Source organism: Hypanus sabinus, chromosome 3, assembly GCF_030144855.1.
Source record: "Hypanus sabinus isolate sHypSab1 chromosome 3, sHypSab1.hap1, whole genome shotgun sequence".
Classification (NCBI taxonomy): domain Eukaryota; kingdom Metazoa; phylum Chordata; class Chondrichthyes; order Myliobatiformes; family Dasyatidae; genus Hypanus; species Hypanus sabinus.
This window is the reverse complement of record NC_082708.1, coordinates 69,631,298-69,650,309: the sequence shown is the minus strand read 5'-3', so window position 1 is coordinate 69,650,309 and position 19,012 is coordinate 69,631,298. Positions and strand designations below refer to the sequence as shown.

General features: G+C 40.4%; 1 protein-coding gene across 1 annotated transcript in view; it reads right to left on the bottom strand.

The window, feature by feature from the left end:
- Positions 1-19,012, bottom strand: part of fat3a (FAT atypical cadherin 3a) — a 570,475-nt gene that overhangs the window by 149,483 nt on the left and 401,980 nt on the right. The window contains exon 10 of the mRNA XM_059964604.1: positions 6,245-6,520. Coding sequence (XP_059820587.1) covers positions 6,245-6,520 — 276 coding nt within the window. The remainder of the gene's footprint in view (positions 1-6,244; positions 6,521-19,012) is intronic.

The following is a 19,012-nucleotide window of genomic DNA, read 5'->3' as shown; positions in this document are numbered from 1 at the left end:
GCCTCTCTCTATCTATGCAACCTCCTCTAAATCTACAGCTCTGCACCTCCAATCCTCCATCTCCGATTTTCTTCACCACAGCATGGCCCTCTTTAATATAGCTTAATTATAACTTACAGCTAAACTTTTATCTATGTTTTTATACAAAGGAGTAAAGAACTCAGGGAAAGCATCAAGGATCTAGTGGTGTGTCTGGATAAGACTTAATTTTGGGTGATGGTAACCAGTTTGAAGTCAGTTGTAGCTGATCTAAAGTGGTTAGCTCTAATTCATTTCCAGATCCAGAGTGAGTTGTAGACCTGGTACCTCAGGAATTGGCTCAAACCTGGAGATGGCCCAAGTCAGCACCTCAAGAATTGCCAGCAGTTGAAAGCAGCTCCCAGCTTGGAATCAATAGGAAGTTCCATGACTGTGATCTAGACTACGTATCTCAGTGACATCAGGCCTTCAATACAAATCCGTATGTTTCACTTGGCATATCTCTCTCTCTTATATCTTTGAGGCTTGGTTTTAATGTCAAACTCATTGAGTGTGATGATTTGATTCAGTCGTAAATACTACTAATTTCTATAGAGCACTGATTTCAGTAACAATAGATTTCTGTGGCTGAGACTGAACTGCTGAGGTACAGCCTTTGTAGGCAGGTATGTCTGTGTATGGAGGGGGATGGTTGGTGTGTGAATTGGGTGGTGAATAGAATGTAGCTGGGAAACAGAACTGAAGTGTGCAACTCTATGAATCTGGCACATTTTTCTCCTATCAGCTCAAGAGCATTGAATCACGCAGATGGTTTGACCCCAATCTGCATGATTCGACCAAATCGATCACACTCCCACCTCTCTCCATCTGTCAATTTCACTCTCTCCCTTCTCAAAGAACAGCAACTAACATGAACAGATTAGTTTACACTTTAAAGGTGATCAACTTGCACAATTAAAATTATACAGATCGCTAGAACAGTATCATTAGAGTATGTTAAAAAAACATTTAACATGATAGCCTTTATAAGTCACACATGGAAATTATTAAAATACTCTTTTGTGAAGTGGAGTTTCAGAGCCAGCAGACCCAGAAGTGTAATCAAGCTTCAGAGTCCAAGATAGAAAAATATCAATGGTGCAAATGATCTTTATCTTTTAAAATTTGCATTTTGCCATTAACAGGCATGACTAGTGCAATTAAAATATTTATTTCCTTTTGTACGAATGTACCCATAAACTGCAATTTTATTTTTAGTACAATGCATAGGTTAGTATGGTTAATTTTAAATTCAGAGTAAACATTACTATGAATACATTCAGAAAACAATAGTAAAGCATATGTATCAGCATAGTACTTGCAAGAAAATGCATTGAGGTTGGATAACAATACTCTGAAAACTAATGGAAAAATTTTAGGTTTTAAATCATGCGGAAAAGAATAAAAAAGATTGTTGCTGATGAAGTGCTTTTTGAAGTTAAAGACTGATATACTGTCAAGAGAACCAAACATGAAAGAATTGATAACAGGGAACAGGGAAAAAAACAATAAAGGATTATGTTGCCTAAACAGAGAAGTTAGGAACCGTGGGACTACTGTTGGGGGATATCAAAGATTGAATCACGCATTCAGAAGTAATGTATTTTGGAAGTTTCATAGGGTTCACAGAAGTTTCACTTCAGGAAATGAACTGTGAAATCAGCAGTAAATATTTTAACTAAAATAGCACAGGGATAAAAATGGAGGAAAAGGATCAAGCTAATTTATCCAAGTAATAGCTAATTTACCATATCCCATTAGCCATATTTATTAGATTGGTAGACACCCTTCAAACTACCATTAATGAAGCAAATGGGCGATAAGAACACAATGAAACAATGACAAAATTACCATAAAGAGGGTACAGAAAAATTTGAAGAGCACAGAGCACAGGAACATGGAAGCTGTCTAGATAGATTGATGATAATTTTTCCAGGCCATGTGCTCTTCTACACTGCTGCCATCGGGAAGGAGGTATAGGAGCTTTAGTTCCCACACCACCAGGTTCAGGAACGCTTCAATCTAAAGGTTATTACCCTTCAATCATCAGGCTGCTGAACCAGCGGGGATAACTTCACTCATCTTAACACTGAACTGATCACTGAACACGACTTAAAGACTCACTTTCAAGGACCCTACAGCTCATGTTCGCAGCATTATTTATTTATTATTATTTGTTTTTTTCTTGGGGGATTTTTACACTCTTCTTTGGTACAGTTTGTCAGTCTTTGTGTGTAGTTTTTCATTAATTCTATTGTACTTCTTGTTCTACTGTGAATAAATGCCTCCAAGAAGATGAAACCCAGGAAAGCTGTAATTCAACAAGCAAGAAGAACCAACTGTCTGTCCAAACTGGCTTGTTACACTGCCTCAGATCATGTCTTTGTGTTATGATTAGTGCGTCATACTTGAAGATTAAACTCTCTGACTATATGGGTCACTGTCAAATTGCAGGACATCCCAAGGAGGTACTAGGTCATTTTCTTTACAACAGGTGCATGCATGACCAAAGGGACAATCAGGCAAACGGAAAATTGAAAGGTGGCTGAGGGATCCGGAGAGCACTGTTGTATGGGGAAGGAAGCATGGACATTTAAAGGCATTTAATGTGATGGAGTTTACAGCTAGCAAAGTATTTGTAAATAAGTATATGGGTTTGACATTCAATTCACCTGCAGTAACTGAACTAACAAAGCCATGTGATCCTCTATCAGCAGGAGTTTTTGAAGACTGGAAGAGACTGGTAGAGGTTTTGAGAAAATGAGCTTAGAGATTCAGGATTGTTTAATGTCATTTCCAGCACACTAGTGCAAAGGAGAACTAAGTAATTTCTACTCCGGATATAAAAACACCCTAAGGTAAAGAAAACAATAGCAAAAAATATATAAATATAAATACATAAGATAGCTTATATATGTAGATTTTTGTACAGCAGATGAAAGGAATGAAAGAATATTGTCAGTGACTCAGTTAAGAGCAATGTTGTTCCATAACTGTAATGACCAAGACACAGAAGATTGAAATTTAATGGGCAGAAAAACAGTCAAATTTGCAGGTCTCAGCAAATAAGTCAATAAGACCATAAAATGTGGGAGCACAGCCAGGCCATTCAGCCCATTGAGTCTGCTCTGCCATTTCATCATAGGTGATCCATTTCCCTCTTAACCCTATTCCCTTGCCTTCTCTCCATAACCCTGATTAATCAAGAACCTATCAACCTCCACCTTAAATACACCTAATGACCTGGCCTCCTCAACTGCCCTCTAGCTAAAGAAATTCCTCCTTATCTAAATGGACATCCCTCTATTCTGAGGCTGTGCCCCCTGGCACGAGACTCATCCACTCCAGGAAGCATCCATTCTACCTAGGCCTTTCAACATTCAATAGGTTTCACAGAGATCACCTTCATTCTTCAAAACTCCAAAGAGTAAAGGCTGAAAGCCATGAATAAAGCAAACAGGTTGAATAATGGTCAGTTAATCAAATAGGCTAACCAATTTTAATGATATTTTGTCTGAAATAAATTTTTGCCTTACTTCTGATCATAATCTTCTGAACCAGGAGTTCCTAATCTGGGGTTCACAAACCCCTTGCTTAATGGCATTGGTCCATAGCATAAAAAATGTTGGAAACCCCTGTTCGAGACTAAAGAATGACGCTTTTGTTCACATTTTTAAGCACAGTCCGTATTATGTATAGGGACTTGGGAGTCCTTGTGCAGGATTCCTTAATGGTTAACTTGCAAGTTGAGGCAGTGATAAAGAAGGCAAATGTAATCTTAACACTCATTTCAAAAGGACTAGAATATAAGAGCAAGGATATAAAGCTGAAGTTTAATAAGGCATTGGTCACATTTGGAGTATTGTGAGCAGTTTTGGACCCCCTATCTATGGAAAGATGTGCTGGCATTGGAGAGGATCCAAAGGAAGTTCACAAGAATGATTCCAGGAATGAAAGAGTTCATTTATGACAAGCATCTGATAGCTCTGGGCCTGTACTCGCTGGAGTTTAGAAGAATGGGGGGGGGGGGTGAATCTCATTGAAATCTACCAAATATTGAAAGGCCTCGAGTGCATGTGTAGAAGATGTTTCCTATAATGGGGGGCTCTAGGACCAGAGGCTACAGCCTCAGAATAGAGGGATGTCCATTTAGAATAGAGATCAGAAGGAATTTCTTTACCAAGAGGGTAGTGCATCTGTGGATTTCATTGCTACAGATGGTTGCGGAGGCCAAGTTATCGAGTATGCTTAAAGCAGGGGCTGATAAGTTCTTGATGAGTCAGGGTGTCAAAGGTTATGAAGAGAAGGCAGTAGAATGGGATTGAGAGGAATAATGATGGTAAGGCGTAGCAGACTCAATGGGCTGACTGGCTTAATTCTGTTCCTTCATCTAATGGTCTTACTGACAATTTTCGCTCTCAGGTGCATGCTTTCATAATTCTGATAGTCAAGGAAAAAGCTGTTCTACGTTTACATTTATAGGGGAATTTGGATGGATTTTTAAAACAATACATCATACTAATCTCAGTATTATTTCATGAATTGTCTCTTAAATCATTCCAACATTATTTCATTTGTTGCAAAATTGCAATAAAAGCCAGCTGGCCCTGCTAATAGTAACCTTATGGAGCCATTTTCATGTCTTAACGTTTCTATAGCTTTTAAATTATTTGACCCAAGATAATAGTTTTTTTTGCATTATTTGCTCAACAGATGTCCAGTCATGAATGATGGACATCTCCACATATGAAAGAGATCCTACACATTCATTATTATGCACTGCAGAACTAGTTTCCTTTGTCTTCAATCTTAGTGATCTTTCTTTTTATCAATCTGATGCGCTTTTGATTATTTTTGTACTGTGGAGTTATGGTTAGCACATTGAGTAGCCTTTTGGTGCATTTTCCATCTTACGGACAAAAACGACTTAATGGCTGGCTGTAAGAGTCAACTACATTAATTACCCAGGATGGCCTGCATAGTGTTTAAAATATGTATTACATTGAACTTAATTGACCACTTTTAGGATACAAGGCATTACTGCTGTGAAAGACTCATATCAACTGTGGCTGAAACCATGCAGGAAGAAGACAGTTTCAAAGTCACCAAAATATTTTCACTGCAATTATATCTAAAGCTGTGGGTCGGTGCTTGTTGTACTGGTTACAAGTAGCCGAACTTGGAAGAATGACTTTCTGTTCATTTTAAGAAATTTCTTGGGTGATGGGGAACTATATTACTGACACAAGGACAATGGAAAATGTATTTGATCATTTAACAACAAAATAATTTTTGAAACTAAACTGGCTCTAGGACCATAGGCTGATGCAGAGCCAAGAATCTGAATTTATAGTTAATTGCTGATGAAAAACATTCAGACTGAAAAATACACTTAGCTTATCTCAAACTGAACTTGGAACAAATCTGTGAGAACTCAGGGGAGTAGAGGTGGCTGTCAACAATCAAAAATGCTGGAAAAATGGGAAAACTAAATTGTGGAAAAGATTAAAACCCGCACGTTCAAATGTATATTTTGATATTATTAAATCCAGCTTCTGCATGACAACCAGGAAGAATAAGAGGCTGTTTGAACAGTTGGTGGTAAAACCTGCTGCTGAATTTGGGGAACATAACAGTAACTTGACTGGAGCAGCAAAGTGAGAGCAAACCTACGACTTCATGAATCTTTGAACAAGTTTATCACAAGAATATGGTTGCAGTCATTTGAATCACACACCCAGTTATTAGTTTTGGCTACATGAAGCATAAATCATAATCAACACATAATGGTTAAATGAGATAGATAATCGTATGATCTTCAAAACTTCACATCAAGTTTCAGATATAGTTATCACATGTACGTATATTGAAACGTATAGTGAAATGCACCGTATGCGTTAACAACCAACACAACTGAAGGATGCATTGGAGGCAGCCCACAAGTGCCGCCACACATTCCAACACCAACACTGAATGCCCGCAATGTTTGCAGACACAGAAGCTACAACAACATAACAGTAGCAACAAAACGCCAATAGCAAAATAAACCTTCTAACCCCAGGACAGACTTTCTTCAAGCCTCCCGGAGTCTAAGGTAATATTTGAAACTTTGGAAGCAGTAGCATTTGAAAGGTTACTGAAGTCAAGTGGAGTGCTGTGAATTTATCTCAATTTGATGTGCAGAGATATATAAATTCTGAAAGTGGACCAATAAGTACTCACTCACCATTACAGTCAAACTGTGCTGAGCCTGAGCCTCGTGGTCCAGCGTTTCAGCTACGCTCAGCCGGCCTGTGCTCTGGTCAAGCTGAAATTTACGCATACTCATAGGATCTATACTGCTGTGAATTGAGTAGGTCAACTTGTTTTTCTCATCCTTATCAGTAGCTTTAATATGAAGAATTTCAGTATCCACGGCAACATCCTCAGAAATGGTCACATCATAGCTTGGCTGAGAGAACACTGGACCATTATCATTGTTGTCAAGTATTCTTATAAACACCTGCAAGTCAAAACAGAGAAAGATTAGCCATTCAACCCAATGGTTACAGTAACTGTCCTTTCAAAAATAAGAATGACTATTCAATTTATGCAATTTATTATTTTATGATGATTTATGAATATGATAATGATTATTTATAATTTGATTTTTTTTCCTGTAGCATTAAGGAACTATGTATGATACTTAAGACTTAAAAGTTATATAGGATACAACAAACAGAAAAACACCACTATGAGAAAATTAAGAGTAGGATAGGGCCATTTACCAACCCCGCCCCCCCCGCCCCCCGAACCCCGGCCTGTACTCACAATTAAAAGATCCATAGCTGAGTTAATCATAGACTCAACTCTGCATTCCTACCTCCCAGGAATCAATCTACCTGTGTCAGAAAGGCATAGAAGGGCTCCTTCCAGCAAGTAGGTGGCATTAGTATGCCACAATTTCATTAATACGTTTACAGTAACTCCGTTAGGTCACAGTTCTATTCATAATTCAAGACACAAATTGAAATACATCATCTAATTTATAGTTAATTGGTTGCTTCCCTTATGTTACAACAATGTGAAAAGGTGAGATTTTGCAGAATAGATGCTATATTTGTACAAGACTTATATTAATGGTAGAAATAGTAGGAGCTGTTATATTGAATTAAGGAAAAAGACACTCTAAGACTTTCCAAAAAAATATACTTTTAATTATGTAATGCCTTTCAAACATACTCCAAAGTAATTTGCAGCTTTTATGCTATTTTCAAAATATCGTCATTGATCTACTACAGAACAGCCAAGTTGTGTGTAGTCAGATCCCTCACACAGCAATGCGATTATGACCAAATAACTTATTTTGATAATGTTAAGGAATAAATATTGGCCAGTTCGCCAGGGATAATCATGATCTTCAAAATAGATCTATAGTATAGTTTAAGTCTAATTTAGAGAGGAGGCATAGTGTTGTTTTAGTGGCTCATCTGGAAGATGTACACCTTGCTGACCTGGAGATTAACAATGCTCGTAGCTCATAGTCTTTTAAGCAAATCTCTATTGCTAAGTTGGAAATGTGTTCAGGTCAGAAAGAAATGTTTTTTTTTGTAAAGACCATAAACTGGATTAGAAAAACCTCACTTGTGTGCCTGATTTTTTCTACATGAATGTTAGGTTTTAAAAAAACACATTCTGTGGATGTTTTCAAGTGTTTGCATCCACTTCCAGCAGAAGCCCTGCCCTTTCAGAATTCTTCCTAATATCTTCAATTCCAGTGCAGGGGGTAATTTCTCTATCACACTATGAACACACCATAAATTCATCATTGTGTGTAACATGTTAGTGATAGGAATTTGATCAAAAGACTTCAAGCTACGTTCTTCGTTGTTAATCTTCAGGTAAGCGAGGATCAGAACCACACATGCCTGTATTGTGCTGTAGGTTTTCTATGTTTCAATGTTGTATACTTTGATAATAAATGTACCTTGAGCTTTGAGTCTCACTTGAGCCATCAGCTGTGGTAGAGCTTCATTCTATAAAGAAGTTGTGCAGCATCACCAACAGCAGCACATCTCTTCCCTATGACCTATGCACATTCTATGCACATTTTGAACAGAAGGAAACAGGTCTGTCACCACCCTGACAATCTCCCGTGCACCTGAATCTGCAGTCACATTTATAGACATAATATCAGTCTTTCAGGGGGTGAACCCATGGAAAGCACTGGACCCCAATGATAGCCCTGGCCAGGTTCTTAGACACAGTGTGGATCAATTGGTAGGGATATTTGCATATATTTTCAACCTCTCCCTGATTCAGGCTGTAAGACCACTATCTTTCTGATACGCAGGAAAAAACAAAATAATTTGCCTTAATATCTACTGCCCCGATGGCTCTAACACCACCATCCTGTCATAGCAAGCATTATCTCCAGCTTTCAAGACAATCTCGATCCACTGCAATTTGCCTGCCAGCATAATAGATACCTTCTTGGCCCTACATTCACCTTTGGGGCAGCTGAACAGTAAAGACACCTACATCAGACTATTGTTTATTGACGATAACTCTGCCTTCAATGTTATTTTTCCAAACAAATCCATCACCAAACGTCAGACCCTGGAACTTAATGCCTCCTTCAGCAATCCTTAACTTTATGACCAAATGAGCACAATTGGTAACAAAAGGCAGCAACACCTCAGCCATAATTACTCTTCACACCAGTACCCCACAAGGCTGTGTCCTCAGCCCCCTGCTCTGCTCCCTGTACACTCATGGCTGTGTGGTCTAACTTCAAGTTTGCAGATAATACTATTGTAGGAGGCTACATCTCAAATAACAAGAAGTCGTTTTACAGGAAGAAGATAGACAGCTTTTTGACATGGTACCATGACAACAACCTTTCCTTCATTGTCAGCAAAACAAGGAGCTTGTCACTGGCTTCAGAAAGGGGGTGGTGGACATGCACCTGTCTACATAAATAGTATTGAGGTTGAGAGGATTGAAAGCCTCAAGCTCCTCGGTGTGAATATCACCAACAGCCTATTCTGGTCCAACCATTTTGATGTCACAGCCAAGAGAGCTCAACAGTGCCTCTACCTCCTCAGGAGGCTAAACAAATTCAGCACCGACTCTTGGTAAGTTTTATCGATGCACCATAGAAAGCACTCTGTCTGGATGCACAGCAGCTTGGTAGCCATTCTGCACATGACCTCAAGGTGCGCCGAGGACACGGCTCAGCATATTGCAGGAACCAGTCTCCCCTCGATGGACTCTGCCTGCACTTCCCGCTGACTCAGTACAGCAGCCAGCACAATCAGAGGCCTCAGCCAGCTTGGATGCTCTCTCTTCTCGCCTCTCCTATCAGGCAAATGATAGAAAAGCCTGAAAGCACGTACCACCAGGCTTACCGGCAGTTGCTATTCCACTGCTCACAGTGTCTTGAGCAGACCTATTGTACAATAAGATGGCCTCTTGGCTTCACAGTCTACCTTATTAGGATATTGTACTTCATCATTCACCTGCACTGCAATTTTTTGATAGCTTTTACATTTTACACTTTGTTTTTCTTACTCTAACTCAATACACTTTGTAACAATAAATAGTATGCAAGGCAAGCTTTTCACTGTATTTTGGTGCATGTGACAATATTAAACCAGTATCAATATATGACAGACAGCACTAATAGGACTATAGAAGACACAGAGAGTATAAGGCTGTAAGAGCAGAAAGTTGCTTAGAAGGTGCAGATTGAATGAGACAGCTACTCCTATTACAACCTTCTACTCCCCATGCCTCATAAAGACCCAGATCCTGTGTGGCTGTAGTGTTCAGTTTAACAATACTTCCCACAGTGAAATGGGTGAATGCAACACCCGTTGCATGCAAAAGTCAGCTGGTAATGCTTTGAAATGGGAATAAAATATGTAATCTCTTCTATTGAATATCCCAATTTTATCTTTTTTTTTTCTAATGATACTCCATGCTGTGTAGAAAAGCCTAGTACCCATTTAATGCATCAAAACAGAGTGAAATCCAATTTCTAAGCCTTCTGCTTTTCAAAACTGCAAGGATATGTCCTGAGGTAGAGACAGAACTGTTAGGTTGTTTTTGCATGAGAAGTGTATATTTTAGTACTCTATGTACCTAGGGTAACTCTTCTAAAATGATGCCTAATGCAAATATTATAAAGCAACAATACAATGAATAGCGGCATTGTTAATGCCTTTCAAAATCTGTCTGAACATAAAACATAAATGCATTTAATAAATACATTTAATAAAACTTTGCTTGAGAGAACCACTTCATAAAGGAAGCTTCCATCATAAAGCACTATAAATAGCTGAAGATTATGGACAGGCTCAATGACATTGTTAATTTCACAAGTGTCAGATTTCATTATGTCATAAGATATACTGTACTTATTAATATCTTGCACTGACAATTTATAATACTGATAAATAACTCAAAAACACACTTTCCTGAAAATGAGCAATAAAAGAAATAATATTTAATGAAAACAGATCATTCAGAAAGAAGAAATGATAACTTTGCTTTTCCACAGGGTGTACTGGAAAACAAAAGATCAATATGTTTTACCAGTTGTTTACATTCTCTGTTTAACAAGTTAGCCCGAATTTTACAATAACTTTCCTAAACGGAGGCATCTCATATTATGATTCAGTTCCCCTCATTACATAGAAGTGATGGCACAAAGTGAATCTGAATGGAATGCAACTTTTGCTTGGTAGTGAAGTCAGGAACTGCTCAGTGTTGGAACGTAATGCAGAGATGGAAATGGTAATTCTAGTAATAAGCCTTTGCCATGTCCCCAGTGAAAGTCAGTCATTTTTTTCCCAAAAATATATCTGTTTTTAAACATAAGAATGTCTGCAGATGCTGTAAATCTAAAGCAACGCACATAAAATGCTGGAGGAACTCAGCAGATCAGGCAGCATCCATTGAAATGAATAAAAAGTCAACGTTTCAGGCCAAGATCCTTTCTTCAGGACTGAAAAGGAAGGAGGAAGATGCCAGAATAAAAAAATGTGGGGGAGGGTAAGAAGTCTAGCTGGAAAGAGACAGGTGAAGCCATGTAGGTGGGAAAAGTCAAGAGCTGGAGAGGAAGGAATCTGATAGGAGAGTTGAGTGAACAAAAGGAAAAGGAGGAGGAGGAGGAAAGGTACCAGGAAGAAATAATAGGCAGGTGAGAAGAGGTAAAAGGTCAGAGTGGGAAATAGTGGAAGGGGGAAGGGGGTAGAAATTAATTTACCAGAAGAAGAAATTGTTATTCATGCTATCAGGTTAGAGGCAACCCAGACAAAATGTGAGGAGTTGCTCCTCTACCCTGAGGGTGGCCTCATCTTGGCACAAGAGGAGGCCATGGATTGACATGTTGGAACGGGAGTGGTAACGGGAATGAAAATGTTTGGCACTGGGAAGTCCTTCTTGTGCTGGACACTTATCACTGCAAGTGGCCAACATTCTACACCCCCTCCCTCACATTCATTCAGGTCCCCAGCCAGTCCTTCTGAGCTCGGCGAAACTTCACCTACAAATCTGCTGAGGTTGTCGACAATGTCTGGTGCTCCCAATGCGGCCTCCTCTACATTGGTGAGACCCAGTATAAACTGTGGAACTGCTTCATTGTGCATCTCTGCACCATCCGCCACAAGCGTGGCTTCCTGGTGGCAAAACATTTCAATTCCGAATCCCATTCCTATTCCAACATGTCCACATGCTGCAGCAATTCCTAATTTGTTTGCTGAATTAATATGCTTAATGGAAGGAATAATCAAGTTGCTTGGGTTAGGCTGTGGTCTGGTTTTGAGTAGCTGTTAGGGTCACAGGGTGTGACATCTAGTCGGGTGGGTATAAGTACTCAGGAAGCCATAATTCAAGAGCCTCAGTCTTTGACATTGTCAAGGAGATAGCAGGCAAATGCTAGCAATTTGCATGTGAATTAAAATAGTGGATAGATAGGAAGACCAATCTAATCATTCTAATATTAATATTAATGCACTTTAGGGTGTCATTTATGTGTGATTCCTCTGTAGATTTTCTCCTTACTTTCATAAGTTATTACGTGTTATTTATACTACTGTGTTTTGCACCCTGGTTTAGAGAAATGTTGTCTTGTTTCTATATACATTACATGGTTATAAACAATATAAACATGTATATAGTTACACATAAACTTGACTTGACTACCATGGTAGAGGAGAGCACTCAGAAATTGGGAGTGAAATGTAATGTGCTAGATAATTACAGGCAGTCCCCAAGTTACGAACGTCCGACTTATGGACAACTCGTACTCACGAACCGAGGAAGGAGAACGCCGACCGCCATTTTAAGTTGGATCGCACCCCACCCCCCTGCTCCGGTCAGCAGTGAGATCAGCACCGGGCTCGAGAACGGAGTTTTCTGAGGTTCCCGAGTTCGATCCAGTGACATACCGCTCCCATGCTGGGTTGATGTCGATCCAGTTACTCCCATACCATCCGTGCCGGGTTGATGTCAAGCTCGCAACTCGTAAAAAAAACACTGCCACCTCCAGTTTAAATACCCACTCAGAATATTGTGGAGGATCAAATACCCAAACCCAGCACAGCCACCACTTGTCCCATTTAACCTGGACTTTCCGACCTGGGAAATTCAGTGCGGTGGTCCTTAGGACCCAGCAGACCTCGGGAGCTGGCGGAAGTCGAGATGTGCCACCCGCAGTGTTACAGTTCCATTGACGGGAAGCGATCGCGATTGAGAATAAAGTGGAAATAATAAAGCGATCGGAAAGAGATGAAACGCCATCAGTCATTAGAAAAGCGTTAGGCTACAGTCGGTCAATGATCGGAACAATTTTAAAGGATAAAGTGAGAATAATGGAGCATGTGAAAGGCCCTGTCCCGATAGAAGCTACAATTATTACTAAGCAACGCAGTGATTTAATTATTGGAATATATACATTTCTTAAGTGTTTTATATGCATAGAAAGGTAAAATATATACTATATACTAAGACAAACGTTTGACTGATGCTAAATAATACCAGATGTACTTTTTCTGACTTACATACAAATCCGACTTAAAGACAGACTCAGGAACGGAACTCGTTCGTGACCCGGGGACTGCCTGTGTAGTAGTTACTGGGTGTGTATTGTATTCACCAGATGTGAGTGTGAGACCCTGAGGCATGTTGTCTGTCCAGTAAGAGGAAAAAACAAACATCACTGGGGCCAGAGAACAGCTTGAAATGGAATGAAAAGGATCCAACTGTTGTGGTCCATCTTGGATCTAACAATAGACAGAAGAGGAATAAGATTGAGACAAGGGATAATGAGGATCTGGAGACAATAATAAACTTGGATTCATTTTCCTGAGGCACACGAAAATGGATATGGGGTTGAATGGCCCACATAAATGTACAAGTCAAAAAGCACGGAAGGAAAAGTTGTAGGACAAATTAAATCAACAGAAGATTGTAGACCTGAAAAATAACTGATTAGATGATACACCTCTGCTGAGGGGAAATGATTAGACAGGAAGGTAAAGGCTAGGAAGGTTTTTAAGGATAAAGGTCCTGTTTCTGAGGTCATAAAGTAATAGAGCACTACAGCACAGAACGAGGCCCTTCATCCCATCTAGTCCATACTGACTTGATCTTCTACCTTGTCCATTTACCTGCACCTGGACCATATCTGTCTGAGCCCCTCCCATAAACATACTTATCCTAACTTCTCTAAAGTGTTCCAATTGAACTCAGATCTGCCACTTCCAGTGCAGCTCGTACGACTCTGTGTGAAGACGTTCTCCCTCAGTTCCCCCTCAAGTATTTAACCTTTCACCTTAAAGCCATGACCCCCTACTTCTAGTCTCACCCAAACAGAGGGGAGAGAGACTGCACGCGTACACCCTGACTGTACTCGTTGACTCCATAGTGTGGTAGTAATTTGGAGAGAGATAAGAACAATGTGACAGATCGGACCACAGGACTTGAAGTTCATTAGTAAATTCATTAGTACACTGTACCACAGGAGGATTTAATATTTCATTACAAGATGGGTAAAAGACTATGGTTCATGGGCAGCCTCGATAAGTTGCACTTTTGAAATCTTAGTGCTCCAAGAGGACCAGATGGCAGGCATTTCTCAAACAGCTTGGACACCTCTCCCAGCAATAGCGAGAGTGTTGCTGGAGATGACTTCAATGTGTGCAGACACAAGAAACTGCAGATGCTGGAATCTGAACATCTGAAGCGACGAACAACCTAGTTTAGAAAGTTAGTGAGTCGGGGGGGGGGGGGGGAGGGTGGAAGAGAGCTGGAGAAGGTGGAGGAATTGTCAATGTCTTGGATCAGGATCCTACACCAGGACTCAGATTGTGGTTAGTGAGGCGGGAGGGGTGGGGTAATGTAGAGAGAGAGCCAGTTTTGAGACTCAGGGAGCAATGAGACAGAGGCCAGAGGGGATTGGTGCACCAAAAGAAGGAGGGTTGAAAGATAAAAGGACAGATGGAGCCAGGTATGGGGGAGGGGAGGGTGGAGTTTGGAGAGAGACACCTGAAAGGGGTGTGTGTGTGTGTGTGAGTGTGTATTACATGTGGGATTCAATCAACTTGAAAATTATTGTAATTGCATTCCACTCGAGAAAAATAATCTAATTTCATACGTGGAGTGTTGAAACAAAACAGCTCTTTGTCTGTGAATTTCAATGCATTTCATGGTAATAGCGCATCTATAAACAGAAAAATGAAAAGGAAATGAAGTTAAAGATGCTCTGCCTGAATTCACAATAAATTGCATGAACTGATGTCAAAAATAGAGATCTTAGTAATATTACAGAAGTGTTATTGCAATGCTAGGAAATATGGCTGGGTGCTCAATGTTGGATAAACAGATGGAAAATGAAGTGATATGCCTTCATAATAAAGAATAATATAAGGAGAGGTTGGATGAACGACCTTGGCCTAGAGAAACAAAACAGTGAGTGAAGGTAAGAGAAAACAAGAGACATAAGGTAGAAGTTGTAAGTTTGCTGATGACACCACAATTGTAGGCTGTATCTCAGGTAATGATGAGTTTGAGTACAGAGAGGAAATTAAGAACCTGGTAGCATTGTGCGAAGACAATAACCTATTCCTCAATGTCAGCAAGATGAAGGAATAGGTTGTTGACTTCAGAAGGAGTAGTGGACCGCATGACCCCATCTACATCGGTGGTGCACAGGTGAAACAGGTCAAAAGCTTTAAGTTCCTCGGGGTGAATATCACAAATGACCTGACTTGGTCCAACCAAGCAGAGTCCACTGCCAAGAAGGCCCACCAGCACCTTTACTTCCTGAGAAAGCTGAAGAAATTTGGCCTGTCCACTAAAACCCTCACTAATTTTTTATAAATGCACCATAGAAAGCATTCTTCGAGGGTGCATCATAACCTGGTATGGAAGTTGTCCTGTCCAAGACCGGAAGAAGCTGCAGAAGATCGTGAACACAGCCCAGCACATCACATAAACCAATCTTTCGTCCTTGGACTCACTTTACACTGCACACTGTCGGTGCAGTGCTGCCAGGATAATCAAGGACACAACCCACCCAGCCAACACACTTTTTGTCCCTCTTCCCTCCGGGAGAAAGTTCAGGAGCTTGAAAACTCATACAGCCAGATTTGGGAACAGCTTCTTTCCAACTGTGATAAGACTGCTGAACGGATCCTAACCCGGATCTGGGCCGTACCTTCCAAATATCCGGACTTGTCTCTCGTTTTTTTTTTGCACTACCTTACTTTCCCTTTATTTTTTATTTATGATTTATAATTTAAATTTTTATTATATTTACTATTGATTTGTACCCCAGGGAGTGCGAAACACAGAATCAAATATCGCTGTGATGATTGTACACTCTAGTATCAATTGTTTGGCGACAATAAGGTAATAATAATAATAAAGTTGGACTGGTTTACACACACACTTACTGTTATAAAAACAACTGAAAAGATAATTAAGAAATAAGGAAAAACTTGTAGAAAAGTGATTGAATGATCATGGAGAAACATTAAATCTACATACATTTGGATCTATTACTGGATTTCATGCTGAGGTCAACTGGAAAATCATGGGAATCTTGGAATTTGGAACGTCCATGTTACACAATAACATTGTTGATCCAAACTAGCTGACAAAAATAAACACTTCTCAGGCAAATGGATGCCATTATTAGCACATTAAGAGGTCTAAAAATACATTAGTACCACAAGGCATTTAACACTTCATTATGAGAGGTGCTAACAAAATTTTATTCATGGAGGTCCTCACAGTGGCAGTAATGAAAGTTTGTGTGTAGGCCTCCAATAGACCATGGATTTGCACCTTGGAAAGTTTCCAGAGCGCAAGCCTAGGCAAGGTTTTTTTATGGAAGTCTGTCAGTTGCTCAAGCTGCAAGTCTCCCCTCTCCAAGCTAACGATGTTGTCCAGGGGAAGGGCATTAGGACCCATACAGCTTGGCACCGGTGTCGCCGCAGAGCAATGTGTGGTTAAGTGCCTTGCTCAAGGACACACCACGCAGCCTCAGCCAAGGCTCGAACCAGCGACCTTCAGATAACTTTAATGTCCTAATGGCAGGCATACTTCAAACAGTTTGGACTACTCTCCCCATACAAGAAAAAGTTCCAATAATATTTAATTGATGCACCTATGAATATTCAAATAGTAACACGAGTGAATCTGCAGATGCTGGAAATAAATAAAAACACAACATGCTGGCAGAACTCAGCAGGCCAGACAGCATCTATGGGAGGAGGTAGTGACGATGTTTCGGGCCGAAACCCTTTATCAGGAGTGAAGTAACATGGGATGGTCGAGGGGGGATAAGAAATGGGGGGAGGGATGAAGTAGAGAGCTAGGAAGTGATAGGCTGGAGGGAAATAGGCTAGGGGGAGGGTGGAGAATTATGGGAAATAAAAGAGAAAGAAAGGTAGGGCTGGGGGGAGATTATAGTGGGGGGGGGGGGGGGGGAGAGAGAGAAAGAGAACCAGACTAAAACACCTCTCTTTCCTGTATTACATTAAACTTAAATTCCTGACTTCCAAAGGTCAGAGATGACCTTTGGACAGGATTATTTCAGTCAACTTCAGTTCCTTTTAATATTAATCTCAGGTTTTCATCCAAACAGATGTGATGAGAATAAAACTAAATACTATTAAAAAGATAAATCTGAGTCCTAACACCGTGGCTTACACCTTAAGTGAAATCTTACACCATGAAGAAGCCAGCACTGAAAATTAAAGAAAGAATATTATTGAATGGTAATGTGCATACTGGAGATAACACATATAAAAGGGCAATGGGTTATGCCTCAAAAATAAATTCAAGGATTTAGATGAATCGAACTCCAAGTGAAGAGATGAGCAACAGACAGATATTGGTGAACATTCTTCAGCAACACACACAAATTGCTGGAAAAATTCAGCAGGTCAGGCAGCATCTATGGAGGGGACCCTTCAAAAGCAAGGGTGTTGTTGCCAGAATATGGTGGTGGGGAGGGTGGAGGTAAGGGCATAAGGTGTGTTATTAGAAGAGGACAGCAGACCATGGATGAAGAAGAAGGAGAAGGGGCACCAGAGGGAAGTGATGAACTGTTAATAACTTAAAAGAATAATTTCTTCAGTGTCTTGCTTTCAGTTTATTTTTCTTCTACCAAATCTTCTCCCAGGTCGCAGTCCTCTTGCAGGCTGCATCAGGTTTTCCTGTATTTTACTGCATTCGTTTTACCCTCTGTCTTCACAAGCTTTCCAGGGCCTGCTGTACTGCAGCTTTCCCACAGCATGATGAAGCCACCAATATGTTTCATGGTAGGGATGGTGTTTTTTTTTGATGATGTGTGGTGATTGGCTTATACCAAACATAGCATTTAATCTGATGCCCAAGAAGTTCAATTTTGGTTTCATCAGACCATAAAACCTTCTTCCACCTGACTTCAGAGTCTTCCACATGCCTTCTGACAAACTCTAGCCAAGATTTCATCTGAGTTTTTTTCAACAGTGGCTTTCTCTTCGCCACTCTCCCATAAAAATGCGACTGGTGAAGCACCCAGGCACAGTCTTCCCCATCTGAGCCACTGAAGCTTGTAACTCCTCTGGAATTGTCATTGGTCTCTTGGTGGCCTCCCTCCCTTCTTGCATGGTCACTCAGTTTTTGAGGATGGCCTGTTCTAGGCAGATTTACAGCTGTGCCATATTCTTTCCATTACTTGATGATTTAGTTAACCCAGGGGTCGGCAACCTGCGGCTCTGGAGCCGCATGCGACTCATTCATCTCTGTGCTGCGGCTCCCCGTGGTTTGTTAGTTTTTGAAATGTAATTCAAAATTTGAAGATTATGGTGATCTTGTACAATCTAAAAACGTTGTGTAGACCCCATTTCCTGGCACATCCGAACCGGCTCACAATTAGCCACCATTCCGGCTAAGGGGATAGCCTACGGGGGTTTGTGAGTACGTGTCTTTTGGAGCATCTGCGCCCACGGGGACGGGTTGAGGGAGGCTTTAAAGCAAGGCTGTTTAGTTCGAATAAAGTTACCTTTGACTGCAGTGTCTTTATTTTAGCGCTGCATGTAGTGCTACACCGCTACAACGTGTTTTTTATCGCTATTAATATACATCACCACTGCCAATGCCTGGCACCCGCCAGTGTGCGCTTTCTTTTAATTCTTCGATCCAAGGTAGGCTAACTATGGAGTAACCTTCAACCCAACGTCTTTTTTTCGGAGTTCAAAATATTTTCGTTGCATGCAGAAATGTAATTTCGTTTTCTCTGCAGGAGTTCATCAATTTCATAAATGCAACACATTATAGTTTGTTTATACATAGCATAAAGGCAAAAAAAAACGTTGTATGCAGTTGTTATTTCATTTTAAATGTCAAACGGGTTTTGTGGCTCCCAGTGTTTTCTTTTCTGTGGGAAATGGGTCCATATTGGCTCTTTCAGTGGTAAACGTTGCCGACCCCTGAGTTAACCGGACTCCAAGGGATA